The 17,587-nt window shown below is 37.0% G+C and overlaps 1 protein-coding gene and 1 long non-coding RNA gene across 2 annotated transcripts; one reads left to right on the forward strand and one right to left on the reverse strand.

The window, feature by feature from the left end:
* The first annotated feature begins 366 nt into the window (after nucleotides 1-366).
* On the forward strand, nucleotides 367-9,417 carry LOC133531359 (uncharacterized). The gene is made up of 3 exons (XR_009801516.1): nucleotides 367-525; nucleotides 1,748-1,825; nucleotides 4,488-9,417. It is a non-coding gene; the product is annotated as an uncharacterized LOC133531359 (long non-coding RNA).
* A 249-nt stretch (nucleotides 9,418-9,666) lies between these two features.
* Nucleotides 9,667-17,524, reverse strand: LOC133531342 (DNA/RNA-binding protein KIN17). Its single transcript, XM_061869500.1, has 7 exons — nucleotides 17,041-17,524; nucleotides 16,672-16,864; nucleotides 15,309-15,453; nucleotides 14,482-14,662; nucleotides 13,262-13,421; nucleotides 11,827-11,949; nucleotides 9,667-10,150 (listed from the first exon to the last, which is right to left on the reverse strand). The coding sequence occupies exons 1-7, from the start codon at nucleotides 17,346-17,348 to the stop codon at nucleotides 10,076-10,078; spliced, it is 1,185 nt and encodes a 394-aa protein (XP_061725484.1). The 5' UTR covers nucleotides 17,349-17,524; the 3' UTR covers nucleotides 9,667-10,075.
* Nucleotides 17,525-17,587: the final 63 nt, after the last annotated feature.

Raw genomic sequence — 17,587 nt, forward strand, 5'->3', positions numbered from 1 at the left:
CAATATCTTTAGAGTCGGTCCAAGTTAACTCTGCAGCGAGATTGATAGTACACAGCGTGGAAGTGTTATCATAAACGTCAAACGTCTATGATATTGTGACGTTTAAAGTAACACTTATACGCTCTGTTCTATCTAACTCGCCGCAGAGTCAGCTTATCACGCGTTAACAAGGGACAGGAAAAAAAGATAAAATAATTAGATGAAATAATCTTGAATCGCCAATACTACCTTAGTTGTCATAATGCACTAACAGTTACGCAACATTAACACTTGTTTATATATACAGATTAACACTTGTTTATATATACAGATTAACACTTGTTTATTTATACAGATTAACACTTGTTTATTATATACAGATTAACACTTGTTTATATATACAGATTAACACTTGTTTATATATACAGATGCAAAGCAGCCTAGCGCAAGGGATGTTCCTGGCCGGCGCAGGCGGGCGCGGCGCGTACGCGGGCGCCGCGCTGCAGGGCCCGCTGGCGTACCTCGAGAAAACTGCCACTAACATAGGTAACGACATTACCAAACCAGAGCCCTAAGTGTTAAAGTAAAGTACACTCTTATTTTTGTTTGACATTTAACATATTATTTTCGTTTGACATTATGTACAATTAATGCATGCTCCATCTCTTCTTGAATTTAGAATTTGTATGCCAAATGGCAAAACATAGTGAAACTTAAATTATTCTATAAGAGCTATATTTAACCTATGCTTACAAATCAATATATTTTTATTTTTATTTGATTTTGAAAGTGTTAACGGAATGGTGGCCGCTTTCGGGTGAAACGAGCGCCTGGAAGGTTAGCTCGTTCATAGGCAATATTCGGAAGATTGCGGATCACTTCTTAATATTGTTTATTCATGCAACACACAAGCTTACAGTTCAGATACCAAAGCGCTTACATGTTAAATAATAATATTAATAATTAGAATTATTTACAATATCCACAAATAGTTAAACATTACAAACTAGGTACAATCACTCAAAAACATATATAAAGCTGTGGAAAACGAGCCTGGTGAGTCATAAAAGACATCAACATCAGGTCTTTGGATTGATAGTTCGTTTAGGAGTTAGAGTGCCCGATTGGTGGGATTTGGTTGATGAGATTAGGTACTAGGCTGAGCTAGGTACAGCCTAGTGGCTAAGACGATGTTGGCCTATGTTAGTACATGGGTATAGTCGGTCGAAGTGTAGCTGGCCCCGACGGCCTATTAGGTAGTAGCACGTGCGGTTTTACTTAACAATAGACAAAGGATTAGCCCGTCGGGGCCAGCTACAAATCGAACGACTATAACAGTCTCATTATTGTATACAGCCTGGCTCAAGGCATATATGTTCCTACCGGCGCTGGCGTACGTGGGCGCGGCGCTGCGGGGCCCGCTGGCGTACCTCGAGAAGACTGCCTCTAACATATGTACTCGTATGGTGATTCGTTTTCCTCGCAAAGTATAAAAATAACAATGCCGTTGAAAAGTTAACAGCGAAACGCATCTTAAAAGTGAATGCACACCTGTGTCTTACGTCTTACTAAATGAAAGAGGACAAATGAAGGTGTGAACAACCTCCTGAGGCCTCATATCTTAAATATATGAGATACTGTTTGTATTGTCTGTACAAACGGTGCTAAAGTTAGCATGTTTTAGAACAGTATCCCAGGATTATTAACACGGGGGCTTTTGTGGTTATGATTCCCTTACAGTTCCTGTAATAGCTTGGTTTGTTGGCAGACATGGTGGGGCTGGGCGACGGACGCAGGTGACGCGGCCGCGGGAGGGGCAGGGGGCGCGGCCGCGGCAGAGGACGCGGTATGTACCTATTAACAAATATTACAATACACGCCACTGTCGGCCATTGCCGTCAGAGCTTGCAATATAAGAAGCTAACGCAAAATAGTTATTAACAGTACATATGGTGCTACTTTATAGCACTAGTGCGAAAATTTGCATATTACGTTACTGTGTCGAACATTTAAAGGGCCATATGTACTGTAAAACGTTGTACGATACATGTGCGAATAGGTAATTCGCAACTCGTGTCGATTTAAAACACTCCCTTCGGTCGTGTTTTAATTTATCGCCACTCGTTTCGAATTTCCTATTTTTCGCACTAGTATCGTAATGTACTATTACAGTACATATGGTGCTACTTTACCGCACTAGTGCGAAAATTTGCATATTACGTTACTGTGTCGAACATTTAAAGGGCCATATGTACTGTAAAACTTTGTACGATACATGTGCGAATAGGTAATTAGCAACTCGTGTCCCCTATTTTCTGCACTTGTATCGTAATAGTACATTACGATACAAATGCGAAAAATAGGAAATTCGCACCTTTAATTACCTATTAATTATCTATTCGCACGTGTATCCTACAACGTTTTACAGTATATATGGCTCTTTAAAGTTTCGACATATGCACGGAAAGTGTTCATTCCCGCACGCGTGCAGTAGTCCAGTTTGCTATTTACACAGGTACATACTGTAAAAGTAGTTTTTCTAGTCGTCGACTGTAATGGTTGAATTAAGATTTCGTATAACAAACTGGGTACTTTTTATGTATGGGCTCCCAACTCAATTATAATATTCATTTAGAAACGGTTTAGTCAACTGTAATGAAATTGACCAATCATAGCTCGCCGCGGTCAAGAGGACGAAACAAAAAGATAGCTCTAATTAAATATTTATTTTTAGGTTTCATAGTAGAAACAATTGCTTCTTAAGTCATAAACGCACATGTGACACCCTTAATACAGAAAATAAGACTACGAATACCGCTTACCGTTGCTTTTTAGTCTCCATAGGCTACAGTAGCCAAAATTGAAAAAAAAACTGTCTAAAAATCGAATTTAGCATGGAGCCAGTACCCATGAGTATATGAATATCATGAGTTACGAGAAGGTGTCGTTGACCACCCAGCCTGGTCCCGGCGGCCGGGGCGCGTACGAGTATGACGGTATCGCGGCTGCTCGCGTATCTTAAATTGCTGTATACTTTTTATTGGTTTACCTATAAGATGTTATTAGTTTGAAGTATTATTTTTGTTGACTCGTAGAAAAAGTATTGTTTACAATAGTGATATAATCAAGCTTTTCAATCTCGTACCTCACTTAGGCAACTCAGCAAGCTTCGTAGCCTTAACACGCTACTCGACTGAAAAGCTCTCTATCACGATTTTATATTTTATATTGAATTGTAACACATTTTAATCATTCCTTCAAATCATAACTGTAAGTTTACACAATAATTAGCTGTGCAATAAGCAATAACCGTCCTGTCGGTCGTCCTAAGTATCAGTATCATACATGTTAGAGTAGAAGCAAGTAAAACACTAGGTTTTTAACCCCCGATGCAAAAGGAGGGGTGTATGCATATGTTTGACGTCAATGTCTGTCTGTGGCATTGTAGCTCTGCAACGAATGGGCCGATTTCAAACCGTTTTTTTTATGTGAAAGGCAGTTTTCTTGCGGTGGTTCTTAGGGGTGCCGTTCAATTTTAATACAAACTTTTAGCATAATTTCATTTAACTACTATGGAAACTCATAATAAACATTATGTATAAAAACAAACCACAGAATGTTGTTTGTCATACTAATTAAATTACAGAATACTGTATAGCCATAAAAACATTCTTCATAACAATCCTCAGGAATAATTTTACTTCTAATAACATTCATTTCATATTATGATTAAAATTTAGAACTAAATTTTAATGAATTATCAGGTGGCATAATTTTCTATGACATATTAAATTATACAAAATCTACTCATTGAACTTTAAGGCTGGTTAGGTACGACGACGAGCGAAGCGAGGAGGAGTGTTAGGTAGAACTGTGACTATATGGACAGACCCAAATTTTGCCTTCTAACAAAGCGCAATGCAAATAAACTAAGTACCTAACCAACGTATAATATTGAAACACCCACTTCAATGACAAAAAATAATTCATACCCTAACTAAAGTGATGTACATAAATTGTCTCGGAAATGTATTTTTGCTCGTTCATTTTCACTAGGCGTTTATAACCTTCAATATTATGATATTAGTTTTGATGCATGAAAACCCTTCTGAATAATAAATTGTATAAAAAATAAACATTATGCTGGTTGCCTGTTATGAAAATACATTATTATGCTAGTTAATTATTATTACTTTCGACATTATGCAATTTGTTTTTATTTCACTTATTTTTATACCGAATCATCATTTCTGCAATTCAAAATTATGCAATTCAAATTATGCTAAATGAATATTCGCAAAAAGTTGTTATTAAAAACATTACACACCCGGTTCTTAGCTATGTTTCATAGAAATCGATCCAGCAGTCTGAATGCTATCCGCTCTTTTCCAAAATTAAGTATGTCATTTTTGGCATAAAATGGAATTTGTTGGCAATATAACAAATTAATAATTTAAAAAATTCTCCGATTTTTTTTTTTAAATTATAAATTTAATGTTTTTTTGCAGGCCGAGGCGCATCCCCCGAGTATGGCGGCAGCATGACGCCGCCGTAGCGCCCCCTCCCGGCGCGGCGGCGACAACGCACATTCGCTCGACATCACCTCGCTATGTTGGCTAACGTGTTTTTTTAATAATTATGATCTTGAGTACGGGTCCAGCATGTGTACCTACTGGGCCACAAAGTCTGGAGGAGGAATATCTAATAAGTTAATAACCCTTTTAGCATGAAATTAGTAATTTTTAACAATAATGACTTGGATACTAGTCCATTGAACCTAGTCTCCAAACTTTACTCGAGGACCAAAGGGGCTAACGCGAAAATCGGATCGATCTATCAACCTTCGATATTCGAATGATAGAGAGGCAAATAGACCAATGAAGTTATTCTAGTCTTCCTTTCAAGTCAAATTTCCTTTGGCTTTTCTTGCTTCCTTTCCGCAAGCCAAAAGTTGAACGTCCAAAAAGTATCTGAATAGTTCAACCAAAATCGAGCTAGACTTAATTTTGATTATCAGCTTCCTTCAACAACAACCAACTGAATCTTTACTTGCTCAGCCGGATTAGTTTATACGTATTATTAATTACGTTTATCAGTTTATGATCATAATCAACAGACCAGTTAACCACAAAATATGTGGAAAGACCATTATATTTATCGGCATAAGTGATCATTAATGTTTTTTTACAACTAGCGAGGTCATGTTAAGCGTTCATCTCATTCCAAATCATTGCTTATAACCAGATAAATTATAATAATATACCTACAAGTTATACAACATATCCGCTATGATCTTTTTATAGACGATATTTGAAAACTAGCTTTTTGAGACCAGTGGTTATTTGAAACTGCACTGAATTAGTACATTACGATACAAGTGCGAAAAATAGGAAATTCGAGTGGCGATAAATTAAAACACGACCGAAGGGAGTGTTTTAAATCCACACGAGTTGCGAATTACCTATTCGCACATGTATCGTACAACGTTTTACAGTACATATGGCCCTTTAAATGTTCGACACAGTAACGTAATATGCTAATTTTCGCACTAGTGCGGTAAAGTAGTACCATATGTACTGTAAATTATATAAACGTAAAACGAGGTAATTTTTAAACAATGGAACTCTGAAATTTTTTATTTCATGTTTAACACTACCTACCATAATACCATAAAATAGACCAAGCTAACCAAGAACAGGGAGCGTGCATGAACTGTAGGAGGCAGCACAGGAGCCGTCAGATTTTTGGCGCGAGGCGGAAATGTGATGTTTATTGTTCCGATGTAGCCCACAAGATGGCGGAACCTACTATGCACAAGAAAACACGTGACGTGTAAATGTACATGTTAATGGTTCCGATTCAGGCCACAAGATGGCAGACCCTCCATCGCGCACGGTCCCTCTAATGATTAAGAACAGTTTTTACCCATCGTTTCCAAGGGATCTAAGTATGCCAACCAAAAACACCTAATGCCCACGCCCTCGCCAGACAAAGAATGAAGAACTTTGGAACACGCTATCTGGAACCAAAGGAATTCAAAATGCTACACATGAGCTCCATCATCCGGCATATAAAGATGGTCGGAAAAGCTCTTGAGTAGTTGACTAAGGGGGTACACACAAAAAATCCTATGGGTTCCGCAATGGCCCCCGAAAACTAAAGGATAAGATAAGATGCCAACAAAAAAAAACAATCGAGAATTTAGAGTTGAATTTTTACAGTCATTGCGGACGCAATATCGCGTCCTCGAGCCTCAAGGGAGACCAATCTAACAAAGCAGCTGTATATTTGTATTAATTAACCTTTTGAACGCCAGGCCTATCGCACGCGGCGCGTAATCGTGTACCTTGTCGGTACGCATGAAGGTTGATATTGGGCTGTAGCCGCGCGTCATATGACGTCTTTGGCGGTCAAAAGGTTAATGATGATATCTGTTTTCTGTACACTCGTTAACGTTAATACAAACGCTTTATGTATGAAGTACTTTTTAGACTACTAATATGAAACATAATGTAAGATATACGAATAAAGATCGACTTCTACAGTTTCAAATAACCCCAGGTCACAAATAACCATACCGTATAAGTATTTAAACAAAAATCGTTGTTGTAACAGATTATATTTTGTATATTTCTCGACCACCGTATCCTTTAACCCTTTGAACGGTAAGGCGTCGTTACTAGTCGTGCCCACCGCGCCAACAGGTGTTATGGCGGACGCTGTCAAAGTAACCTTCACACTTTCAAGTAAGGTTTACATTAGCTCGCTTGCGCCCGGGAGCTTGGCGTGTGAGTGATGTTTGTGTTTATGACATAGTGTTCAAAAGGTTAAAGTAGTTCTTATTTTTCAAATGATTTCTACTGTATATAAGCAACTATTGTATTTTATTTCACCAGATAATTTATTGGGAAAATTCTGTGTTGCATGTTTGACAGAATATAACTACTTATTGCACATAATCACACTTATGATATCACGTAACCAATGAGCTAGTCAGACCACACTAAGTTGTCAGTGATTTTGATAGCCCAGACGGTGCACGTGTTATTTAAACGTCAAACCAGGGCTCGCAACCGGTTTATTTTTAAATCCCGAAATAGCCCAATATTACTCTACGTAGGACTGGATCACGTATTTAGGTAACAACTTCGCATTAATAGAAAATCCCATTAAAAATGAAATAATAAACCAAAGAACGAAAAAGAACGTAATAATACCGGTATTTTTTGTATGAAGAAAAAACCGGTTCCGAGCCTTGCGTCAAAGTTCTATGAAATTATGACGTTTACTTAACACTTGCCCCGTCTGGGATATCAATATCGCTGACAACTTATCTTGGTGTGAGTCTCATGTAAGGGCTCTACAGACCTAGCAACAAATGGTATGCGATTTTAGATAATTGCCAGCTAAGTTGGTACAATCAATTCAATCGATCGATCAAATGCCGCAATGTGTCAACATTGACATATAAATAAATATTATAGGACATTATTACACAAATTGACTAAGTCCCACAGTAAGCTCAATAAGGCTTGTGTTGAGGGTACTTAGACAACGATATATATAATATATAAATATTTATAAATACTTAAATACATAGAAAACACCCATGACTCAGGAACAAATATCTATGCTCATCATCCGGGACCATCGGCTTCATAGGCAGGGTCACTACCCACGAGGCCAGACCGGTCGTACATATATATCTAAGGACGGCCCTTACGGGCAATAAGAATGGCGCTAGTTCAGTGGTGTCACTCACGAATTCGAGCCAATCGTGCAGTCTAACGCAACTAGTTGCGAACAATCGCGCGCGTGATGCGAACTCATCAACCAATCGCGTTGCGGCGTTAGACTGCACAATTGGCTCGAATTCGTGTACGTGTCGCCGCTGTACTGGCCCCATTCTTATTGCCCGTAAGGCCCGTCCTTAGATATATATGTCAATGAATGCCCATCGCATACAATTATTTGGTAGATCTATAGAGACCAGTACTGAATGTTTTCCATCGTAAAGATGCAATAAATGTCCTGTGCATAATCACTTGTATAAAATAGGATTAAGATAAGTAAAATGGGGTGACTCAGTCCACTAAGCTTACACTATATAGCTATCGATATATTTCAATTTGTAAACCACTGGTCTTATTCACATATTTATGAAATTTCCGGAAACGATCAATTACTACTAGGCAACCAAGACAATTGTTATAACCAACAATTAGAAGTTTGCATGTCTTTGTAGCCCCGTTTTGGTTAATGTCACCCCATTTTATGATACACGAAGCAACAAATAATGTAACCATAAACTATATTATCTAGTCCCAAAAATAGGCATAAAAAAGTTTTTCTTCGGCACGTGGGGAAGATATTACTAATGAATCATTATAATGTATTGATAACGAATATATCATACACGCATTCGAATAAATATTAATATGAAACATTGTGTTTTTTTTTATCTCCCAATCACCTTATTTTTACTGTTACCTCCTGTCTCCAACATCAGATCAGCTTGATGGTACCATAATATTGCATTGTCACCCGACTTACATACTTATGCATGCAAATTTTCAGCTTCATCGGAAACCGGGAAGTAGGTCAAATTTAACTTGCAAGATTTGTCCCATATAGGGCAAGTTAAATAAAAGCTTGTAAAAACGTAGACTTGCTTTATAGGTTGGTCAGTTGTACCAAAGAGAATTTGAAATAGAGGTGTATTGTCAAAAATAACTTTGTAGCCACGTATGTTTTACCGCGGGGACCTGGTAGTGTCCTTAAACTACGTCCAACGTATGGTTAATCCTAAGCGGTCATATTGAAGGAGAATCCATCGGTTCAACAGAACTTGTCAACGAAATTACGGTCAAATCAATAAAAACTATGGGATTAGGATTATCAGTGTTTAACTGCAGGGACAATGAATCATCTGAGTATGTAAACACAGTGCGTACTTTAGTGGTGCCCAGGGTGCGCATCACATCACGAAATATTGGCGAAATTTTACCAATACGATTTTACGAAAAAAATCACACAAGCACGCACACACACAAACACAAACACACAACACACTTTTAGGTAATTATCCTAACAGTATAATAAACAATAGTAATAGTCCAATAGTAAATATATATAAACATATATAATACGGGTAGTTGAAAATGTTGTCACAAACAATAGCTGATATTGTATACGTATATACTTAATTAAGCAAAATGATTATCCAAATTTTAGATTTGTCTACCAACTCACCTTTGCTGCATTTCTAAAAATAGCGGTGGTTCCCTGATCCCTATAAGACAGGTTTACCTAGTTTAGGGCTCAGGACACTATTCCTAGGCTTTCCAACAATAGAATGCTTCTAAAAATGTAATACTTTTCTACTGTGTAATAAGCTGCAATTTTGATACCTAAATAAATCATTTTTCATTTTTTTCATTTTCATTTTTCATTTCATTTTCAATGGTCAAGCTCGGTATAAAATAAAATATGGACAAACTTTTGAGATTATTTGTTCCGGGCCTGACGCTGCGAAACTTAAAATACACGGTGGCGCCACGGCACGGCGATAAACCGTGCATCGCACGCATGAATTTCGCACTTACGACGTCTTGGTCGCGTGGTACACGTTGCGTTTGCAACAATTTCATTGTATGGTATGGCTTCTATAGTAATAATTACTCAATGTATTTTTTCATTTAACGTTTATTCTGAATTTCTGACATTGCCACACTTAGAGTCATCTTGGTATTATGTATTAACATTTGTTTATGTCACTTTCACTTGCTCTGTGCATTTCACTTAGTCACTTTATTAAACACTGTCACCACAGAATAAATAATAGTACTACCATACCGTACGTACCGAAGTTTGACAACGATTCTGGGACGGATCATGCTGTCCCTTTCTAATGTATGGCATTATCCCTTTCGGCTATTTAGGGTTGTCAAAGTCAAGTCAGTATCTTATCTGTGGTCGTGCACGTATAGGGACGTCAAGTTGTGCCAACCCTAATAATTGCTCGGAGCAATGCTGAGCCGAACGGAGCCGAGAATGGCCGAATGCTGCAGTCCCCCCCCCCCCCACCCCGCTACTGTCACGCCGCTAATTTGCTGATATCTTCGTACTGCACGTCTTTTATTACCCGGCCTGATTGCGACCCTGTAGTTACCTGAAAACGTAATTAGTCTTTAGAGTGGTTCGAATTCGAAATGTGAAATCTAGAGAATTGAGAATCTCTTTGTTACAACATACCTGTATGTAACAGTGTATGTTACTACGGGTCAAATCTTATAAGTTAAATGTGACCTACTTCCCGGTTTCCGACGAGGCTGAAAATTTGCATACATATGTAAGTCGGGTGACAATGCAATATTGTGGTACCATCGAGCTGATCTGATGATGGAGACAGGTGGTGCCCATAGGAACTCTGTGATAAAACAACGCAACCTAATTGAGTTACGGGTTGTTAGGATTGTCTCGATGAGCAATACTTTACGAACTGATGTGGAAAAATGGTTTCGCTCCTCAATGAAACCGATTTAATAACAATCGATCGAATCGATGGGACATAAATAATTGATTTTTCCTGATGATATTTTATTAATTGACACAATTTAATATTTGAATCAATAAATACCTTAATTTATATAGCCCTATTTCGTTGGATCAAATAAATAAAATAAATAAAGTTTTATTTTCAGGCATCACGTACATTAGTACACCCATATCACACTAAAGAGAATTGATTAAAACTAAAATATAAGTAAAACAAGTAAAATAATAAATGTTTACTATTTTTTGTTCCCGTTTTCATGCACTGAGAACCAGTGCCTAAACATATTACAAGTAATGTTGCGGTACACCGACATGAGGATGGTATTATGCGAGCGGCGCATCCCCTACCAGAAAGAAGCAATGCGCGCGCGTACCACTGCGAGGAAGTCAGGGATTCTGGCTTCCGCGAAAATGGTGGAGGCACTGCAGGAACGCGGCCGGCAAAAACTTGCCGTATTTGGTCGATCGATTTAATTTATTGCACTCCGTAGTTATACTCTGGCACACCCACTTTGTCAGTAGAAAATGGCAGCAAATTTAAAAATGTAGAAGAGTTGACTTCCAATGGAAAATTTGACGTCGCGCCTTTTTCTACTGATAAATTGGGTGTTACGTATACAATGCGTCGAATATTGCAATGCAAGTTCTTGAACCATCTATACTCTGTATCTTTAGGAATTTAACTAAAAGTAAACAATCAATTTGTACATTTTCGGGTAGTTATAAAATTTATTGGTTAACCAACCAAATACAAAACCGCCTCGATCTGTCACTGAACGACATGACTTTAACCTACATTGGATCATGTAATGTTTTCACCTCCCCTGAACTGGCTTAAGAGGGTCACGTAGTGTACTTGCCATACCACGTGATCGTCATACAAAAAGAGAAAACGTTTTTCCACTTCTAAATATTTTCCCTTCTGCTTGATTTTTCAGTGTGTTATTGACACAATGAAAAACTAGGCTTATAGGTTTTCCTTCTTTTTCCAAATTTGCAAAATGAATAACATTTTTTTAAAGCGAAACCTATAAACCTACAATTTGTTATGCTGAAGCGATCGACATGAAAATCAAAGTGATTTGTTAAGATTTAGTTAGTGGAAACCGTTTTCTCCCGAAATGGAATTTCATAGAAAAAGTACCGTTATTTTGTTAGGATCGCAAAGCTATTCTTCCCTCTTAAGGAGCCATTTGAGGGTACATTTTGTTTACTTTTATTTAAATACCTAAAGAAACAGAGTATAAATGGTGCTCCAGTATTTTAATCGATTATATTCCCCACCCCTACCTCCACTATACAGCAGAAATGATCTGTGTCAATCTCTTTTAGCACTCCTTTAGCGCCGCGGTGCGGTCCGTTCACGAACAAAACGCTGCGGCCAGGGGAGGGTATCACTGTTTCGAGGTGGTTCTGAAAAAGTCATAAACGGGTTAGTCAAGATGTAGTGGGTTTAGTCAACTCAGTTTTTGAGAAAACGAAACGCTTTCTTAGATCATAATGCTGTTGCTAAAATATGAATAGAAATCTGAAGGCCTTCCTATAGTAACTTAATCTAATCGAAAGCTGTTTAGAGTCAGACCAAGATAAGTTGGCAGCGATTTTGAATTTTTGACAGACAAACTTCTATGAAATTATGCTGCACTTGCACAGGCTGGGATATCAAAATCATTGCCAACTTAGCGTGATCTGACTCTGAACAAGTTTTGATAGATAAAAATCAGGTCTAAAACGCACCATTAATTTTTGCCCAAAAGCTATTAACCCTTTACCAGGCTGACAGTTCAAAAATGACAATCGAATGTCAGTCTTACTCATCGAAAATAGAACACATGTTTGAAGAGCCGCATGTGGGAAATATATATCCCTTAGCCTGGTCAAGGGTTAATATGGAAATTTCTTCTAACGCGTAAAGTTATTTTATATCGATACATCAATTACTTTTGACAACCGGTCTGGCCTAGTGGGTAGTGACCCTGCCTATGAAGCCGACGGTCCTGGGTTCGAATTCAGTTAAGGTAATTTATTTGTGTGATAAGCACTAAGCATATGTATGTGTGGGAAGGAGAACCAGAAGGAGGGTAATGTTTTTGGAACGTATGTATGTCCATTTCTTTGGCACGCCCTACAGCCCTAACAGCTGGACGGTTTTCGGCATATGAGTTGTCGTTGAATTCGTTTGAATTGTGGTAGAGACATTAAACATTTTGAAAATGACGCCCTCAAATAAAAAGGGGAGCTGTTTTTTTTTACCATAACAATAAGTATCAAAAGAAAGCTCGTGAAAAGACCATTTCAAAAATATATGTAAGCAGCCAGGTTTTCTGTTTTTATGATAATAATTCCTCATCTATCTACCTGGTCTAACTTATTAATTCTCCTAGACTGTAAACAGGTAGAAGTTCACAGGAACAAATACCTAGGGACTCCATACTAAAGGAGGCAGCTAGCAACCTGAAGACACTGCTAGCTTTCGTGGAGGAGCTGGGGTGGATAGAGTAGTGCTACCTCGTTTTCACGCAAAATAGGCACAATGGTTGTCGATTTGCGGAAAATACCCAGCATAACTAAAGCCTGACCAGTAATATATGATCACGCGCCATATTGCGGAATTTCATTGGAACTAAAAATTTCATACTAAACTGAACTGTCACTCTATACATGAAATTAACAGCGCCCTCTTGACAATGATCATATATTTCTGGTCGGGCTTTAACTAACAAACCTGGTCTAACTTAATCTTGGTGCCATCATCCACCAGCTTCACTTGGGCTCCATATTTTTCTATAACCTTTTCAATAACGCCTTTCCTCTTGTAGTACTTGTCTCCTAAAGATTTGGTGACGATTTTTACTAGTATGCCTTCGGTTAGCCAGTAATCTTTTCTGTAATAAAAAGTTACAATCATATCATTTACTGCATAGAGAAATATGTCAGCAGAGTGCTGAATATCTGTTTTCTTACCAAAACATTTATTATTTTCGTAGTCGACATCTAGCGTCAAGCAGCGGATTTATCAGTACTGCTACTTCACAATAGATGTCGCGACGAACGAAATGTCTAATCATCAGCTAACATTATAACTGGAACTCTATTTTCAACTCCTGCTTGTAATATTAGTTGCCCGCAATGTTCGCGAACTTTTGGTAACAAGATCGGCTACATCAGTCACTTGCGAGCACACCAGAGACAGCAACGGAGTTGATAGCAGTCGCCGTGGCCGAATCGGCCGTGGAGTTATTATTATTATTAAATTGTTGAGCAAGTCAAGTAGCAATACTGATAAATCCGCTAGTTGTCGACTACGAAAATAATAAGCGTTTTGGTAAGAAAACTAATGAATGAAGTGAGCCCTTTATGCTTACTTATTTCTCTATGATTACAGTTAGGTTCAAAACTGACCCAACATCGTAGACTGTGAAGCAGTTGATGTCAATTAAGGGTATGTTAGGCTGAATATACATAAATAAGGTAACACAGAACAGTATTATTGCTAAAGAAAGATCTTCCTTAGACAACCATTGGGTATGGAAATAAAGAAGAAAATATAAGTATACAATAGTTGGCGCAGAAATATTTTGGTTTAGACAATAATGCCATGTCCATCGACGCCCCACATATAGACGTGTTTGCGGACAGTGTTGGTGGATTTAGTCGAAAACTTTAAATTTATTTAAATAATAATTGTGTGTAATTTTCGCAACTTTTTATTTTAATTTAAGAATTACTTATAAGTAATGCATGTATTTTTAATGTAATGTATATTGTGACATTTTACTTTATTTAATTTTATTTTAGTTTTTATGACAGTAGTATTATTTTTGTGGATTGTTTCTATCTAAATGTATATATAATTAATTGTTCTAGTATATAAGCGTCTTGGTTTTTATTGACTGTAATGCTTATATATTTTGTAATCAATAAAAAATAAAAATAAAACATTACCGGTTATTTTTTTCTTTGGCCCGCTGCTCCATCTCCATGATCTCGTCCAGAGCATTTTTCTTACTTCTATCTTTGTCCTCTTTTGTTTTTTTGCTAGAAGGTTCTTCTTTTACCTTCTTGCTTGAGGATTCTTCTTTGCTTTTGGATTTTAACGCAGAAGTGAGGAGTTCTGGTTTTTTATCTGAAATATAAATTAATTATGAGAAACGCTTATATATATCATAATTCATAACATTGTAATGAATTGAAAATCTGTAAAAAAAGTAAATTATGTAGATCCGGTAGCAGCAGATATAAGTACTTTTCATGAAGCCCACAAACATATATGTGGCTTTCCACTAGAGAAGGGTCCTTATGCTTCACCTTTTTATGAGAATTTCTATTGGAATTTCAGATGGAAACATCCTTATTGCACTTGAAGCAAAACAAATTCGATCAAAAAACTCGCGTGATGTAATCAATTATTTATATAAGAATTCAAGTCTTGAAGACCTTTTAGATCTGTAAGGATAATTTGATGATCTTTTTTTTAAATAAACTTTATCTCTGACACTTAGAGACTATTACATCTCTAAAGAATTTTAGTATTTGATGGTTGTATTTTTTTATCATAGTTTTTTTTTGTGAAATTCGACATTTAGAGACTGAATAGTATCTAATATTTCATTGATGTCATATTTTTAATTATATTTTGTTATTTTTATTGTTTGTAAAAATTTGACATGTCAAAGTGCCCCTGTGGCCTATTTAAAACTAATCATACGCAAGTAAGTCCCATTTTCGTAGGTAAATAATAAAGGGCCTCTACACGCTGGCTTTGAAATTACCATCTGCTTTCCTCTTAAGGTTGAGACTGAGCGAGATCCTCTCCTGACTGCTCTCTCGCTTGAACTCGGTGTAGGAGGGTGTGCCGTCGTCTCCCTCCTTCCTGCCTCGTTCTACTTGCTTCTGGATAAACTCTAGCATCCTTTCCTGTAACAACCAGTAAATATCGCCAAATTTAAAAAAAATTGGATGTTTGATAAATCTGTGAATGTTGGAATTGACTTTTGAAAGACCAGAAGGAAATTCGATGAAATTTGGCATAAGGACAGTGAATGAATGAAATAGCCTTTATTTCAGACAAGTATTTTGTAAGTACATTTTGTTGTTAACATATATATATATATCTAATATCCATCTGTATGCCTTTTGTAGGCAAAGGCCTCCCCTAACTCTTTCCATTTATCCCTATCCCTTGCTATTGTAGTCCAGCAACCTCCTGCTGCACTCTTAATCTCATCTTCCCATCTTCTTGTTGGCCTGCCACGCTTCCTCTTTTTGTCTCTAGTAAACCAGTACATTATTGCTTTAGACCACTTTTCTCTCCCTCTAATTGTGTGACCTGCCCATTTCCATTTTAACTTCTTAATTGTTGTAGTAATATCTTTTGTTTTAGTACATTTCTTTTCTTTCTTGATAAGGACAGTAGATCTAGGAAATTAACACAGACAACGAGATGAGCATGATGCGCACTTTTGCGCCCGGAATTGCGTATGTGACTTGTTAAACGATTTTATTTTTGTTTATAAATAAAATAAAATATTTTTGTTTCAGAACCATAAGAATTCCATAAAACATTGTTAGAACCATCGTTATAGCTAGGGGTTAGTAAGTATATTAAAATCAAATCTAATCCAAACATAATAAGAATAATAAATAATTAATAATATTGACATAATAACAATGAAATCATGATTCATAGTAGTTTTTTAACTATTTTAAATTTTGTGTTAGTATCATCTTATTTCTAAATCATGCTTGTCATTTAAATGTATCTTTAATAATTAATAGAATCAGGCATTACTTTGCGGAAATCCATGCTAATTAAAACAAGAAATATTACTTTGCTAATCCGCGAGAAAATAACGTGTTAGTCAATCAGTGCTAACCCATTATACTTACTTGCGTATTTTTACATGCAATTAATGTTCCCACCCTCCCACCGCAAAAATAATATTCGCGGATTAGCAAAGTAATTTCTTGTTTTAATTTGTATCTTTAATGTTTAGATATCCATTGATTGTGTTTATATTGTTACATTAAAGATTTATAAACGAAAATAAATAGTAGAAATATTGTCAACCGGCCGGTCATCTGAAAAAAAAGTACAAAAGCAGGGCTAAAAATCTGTATCTTTAATATTCATACCTGATCATCTTTATCCATTTTTTCCTTCTTTGCCTTAGCTTCCATGGCAGCAACGGCAGCGGGGTCCCGGTCGATGTAAGCCACGAACCAGCCCTTCTCCGTCTCATCCACTACACACTTGCCCTCTCGCCCCAGCCATTTGACGAATTCTGTGAGCGTCTCCCATTGGGTGGCGTTCATGTGGAGATGGTCTCTAGAATGTCAAATAGATTAATTTGTAGCAAAAAAGTTAAGTTGAGTTAATATGTTTCATGTGATATAATGAGCAGTGACATGTGCGCCTACTTAGCTATTTTGTCTATTTCTTTTTATGTTTAACTTATTTTCTGAATTATAAATATCTTGTTGTTCTGATAAAAAAATAATTACCTATTCGAAATATAATCCTGATAAACTTTGTTGGCATTCACCCGCTTCGTCCCAAACTGCCGCCTCAACAGCTCCACGTAACCGTCAGCGAACTCCTTAGAAAACTCGTCAATGTATTTCGAAGCGTTGTCGGCAAACAACAACAGCTGCCTTTGATGCGACTCCGACATAGTATGACATTTGAAACCATTCTCGTCGCGGCACTGCTTCTGACACATCTGGCAGTACCAACGGAGCTTCTGGAGGCCTTTAGCTTTTATTTTGTTCGCTATGTACTTTGGTGTGCCTTTTTCAGCCTTTCCACCCATTTTGATGGGGTTTTAGTCTGTTAAACACCAGTAGATTCTAAGGTTACTTAAGTTAGTTTTACGGCAATTATGAAGAAAACAATATAAAATTGTTTAGCATATATTAATATGCAAAAATAATTAAATATATCGTAAAAACAGCACAACATCCCACACAAATAGTGAAATGAAAGATCGTCACACCAACATCAGTCAACAGTCAAACTGACAGCGATTACAGCGACGTCAACCTCAGTGTT

The sequence above is a fragment of the Cydia pomonella genome, chromosome 25, assembly GCF_033807575.1.
Source record: "Cydia pomonella isolate Wapato2018A chromosome 25, ilCydPomo1, whole genome shotgun sequence".
NCBI lineage: Eukaryota > Metazoa > Arthropoda > Insecta > Lepidoptera > Tortricidae > Cydia > Cydia pomonella.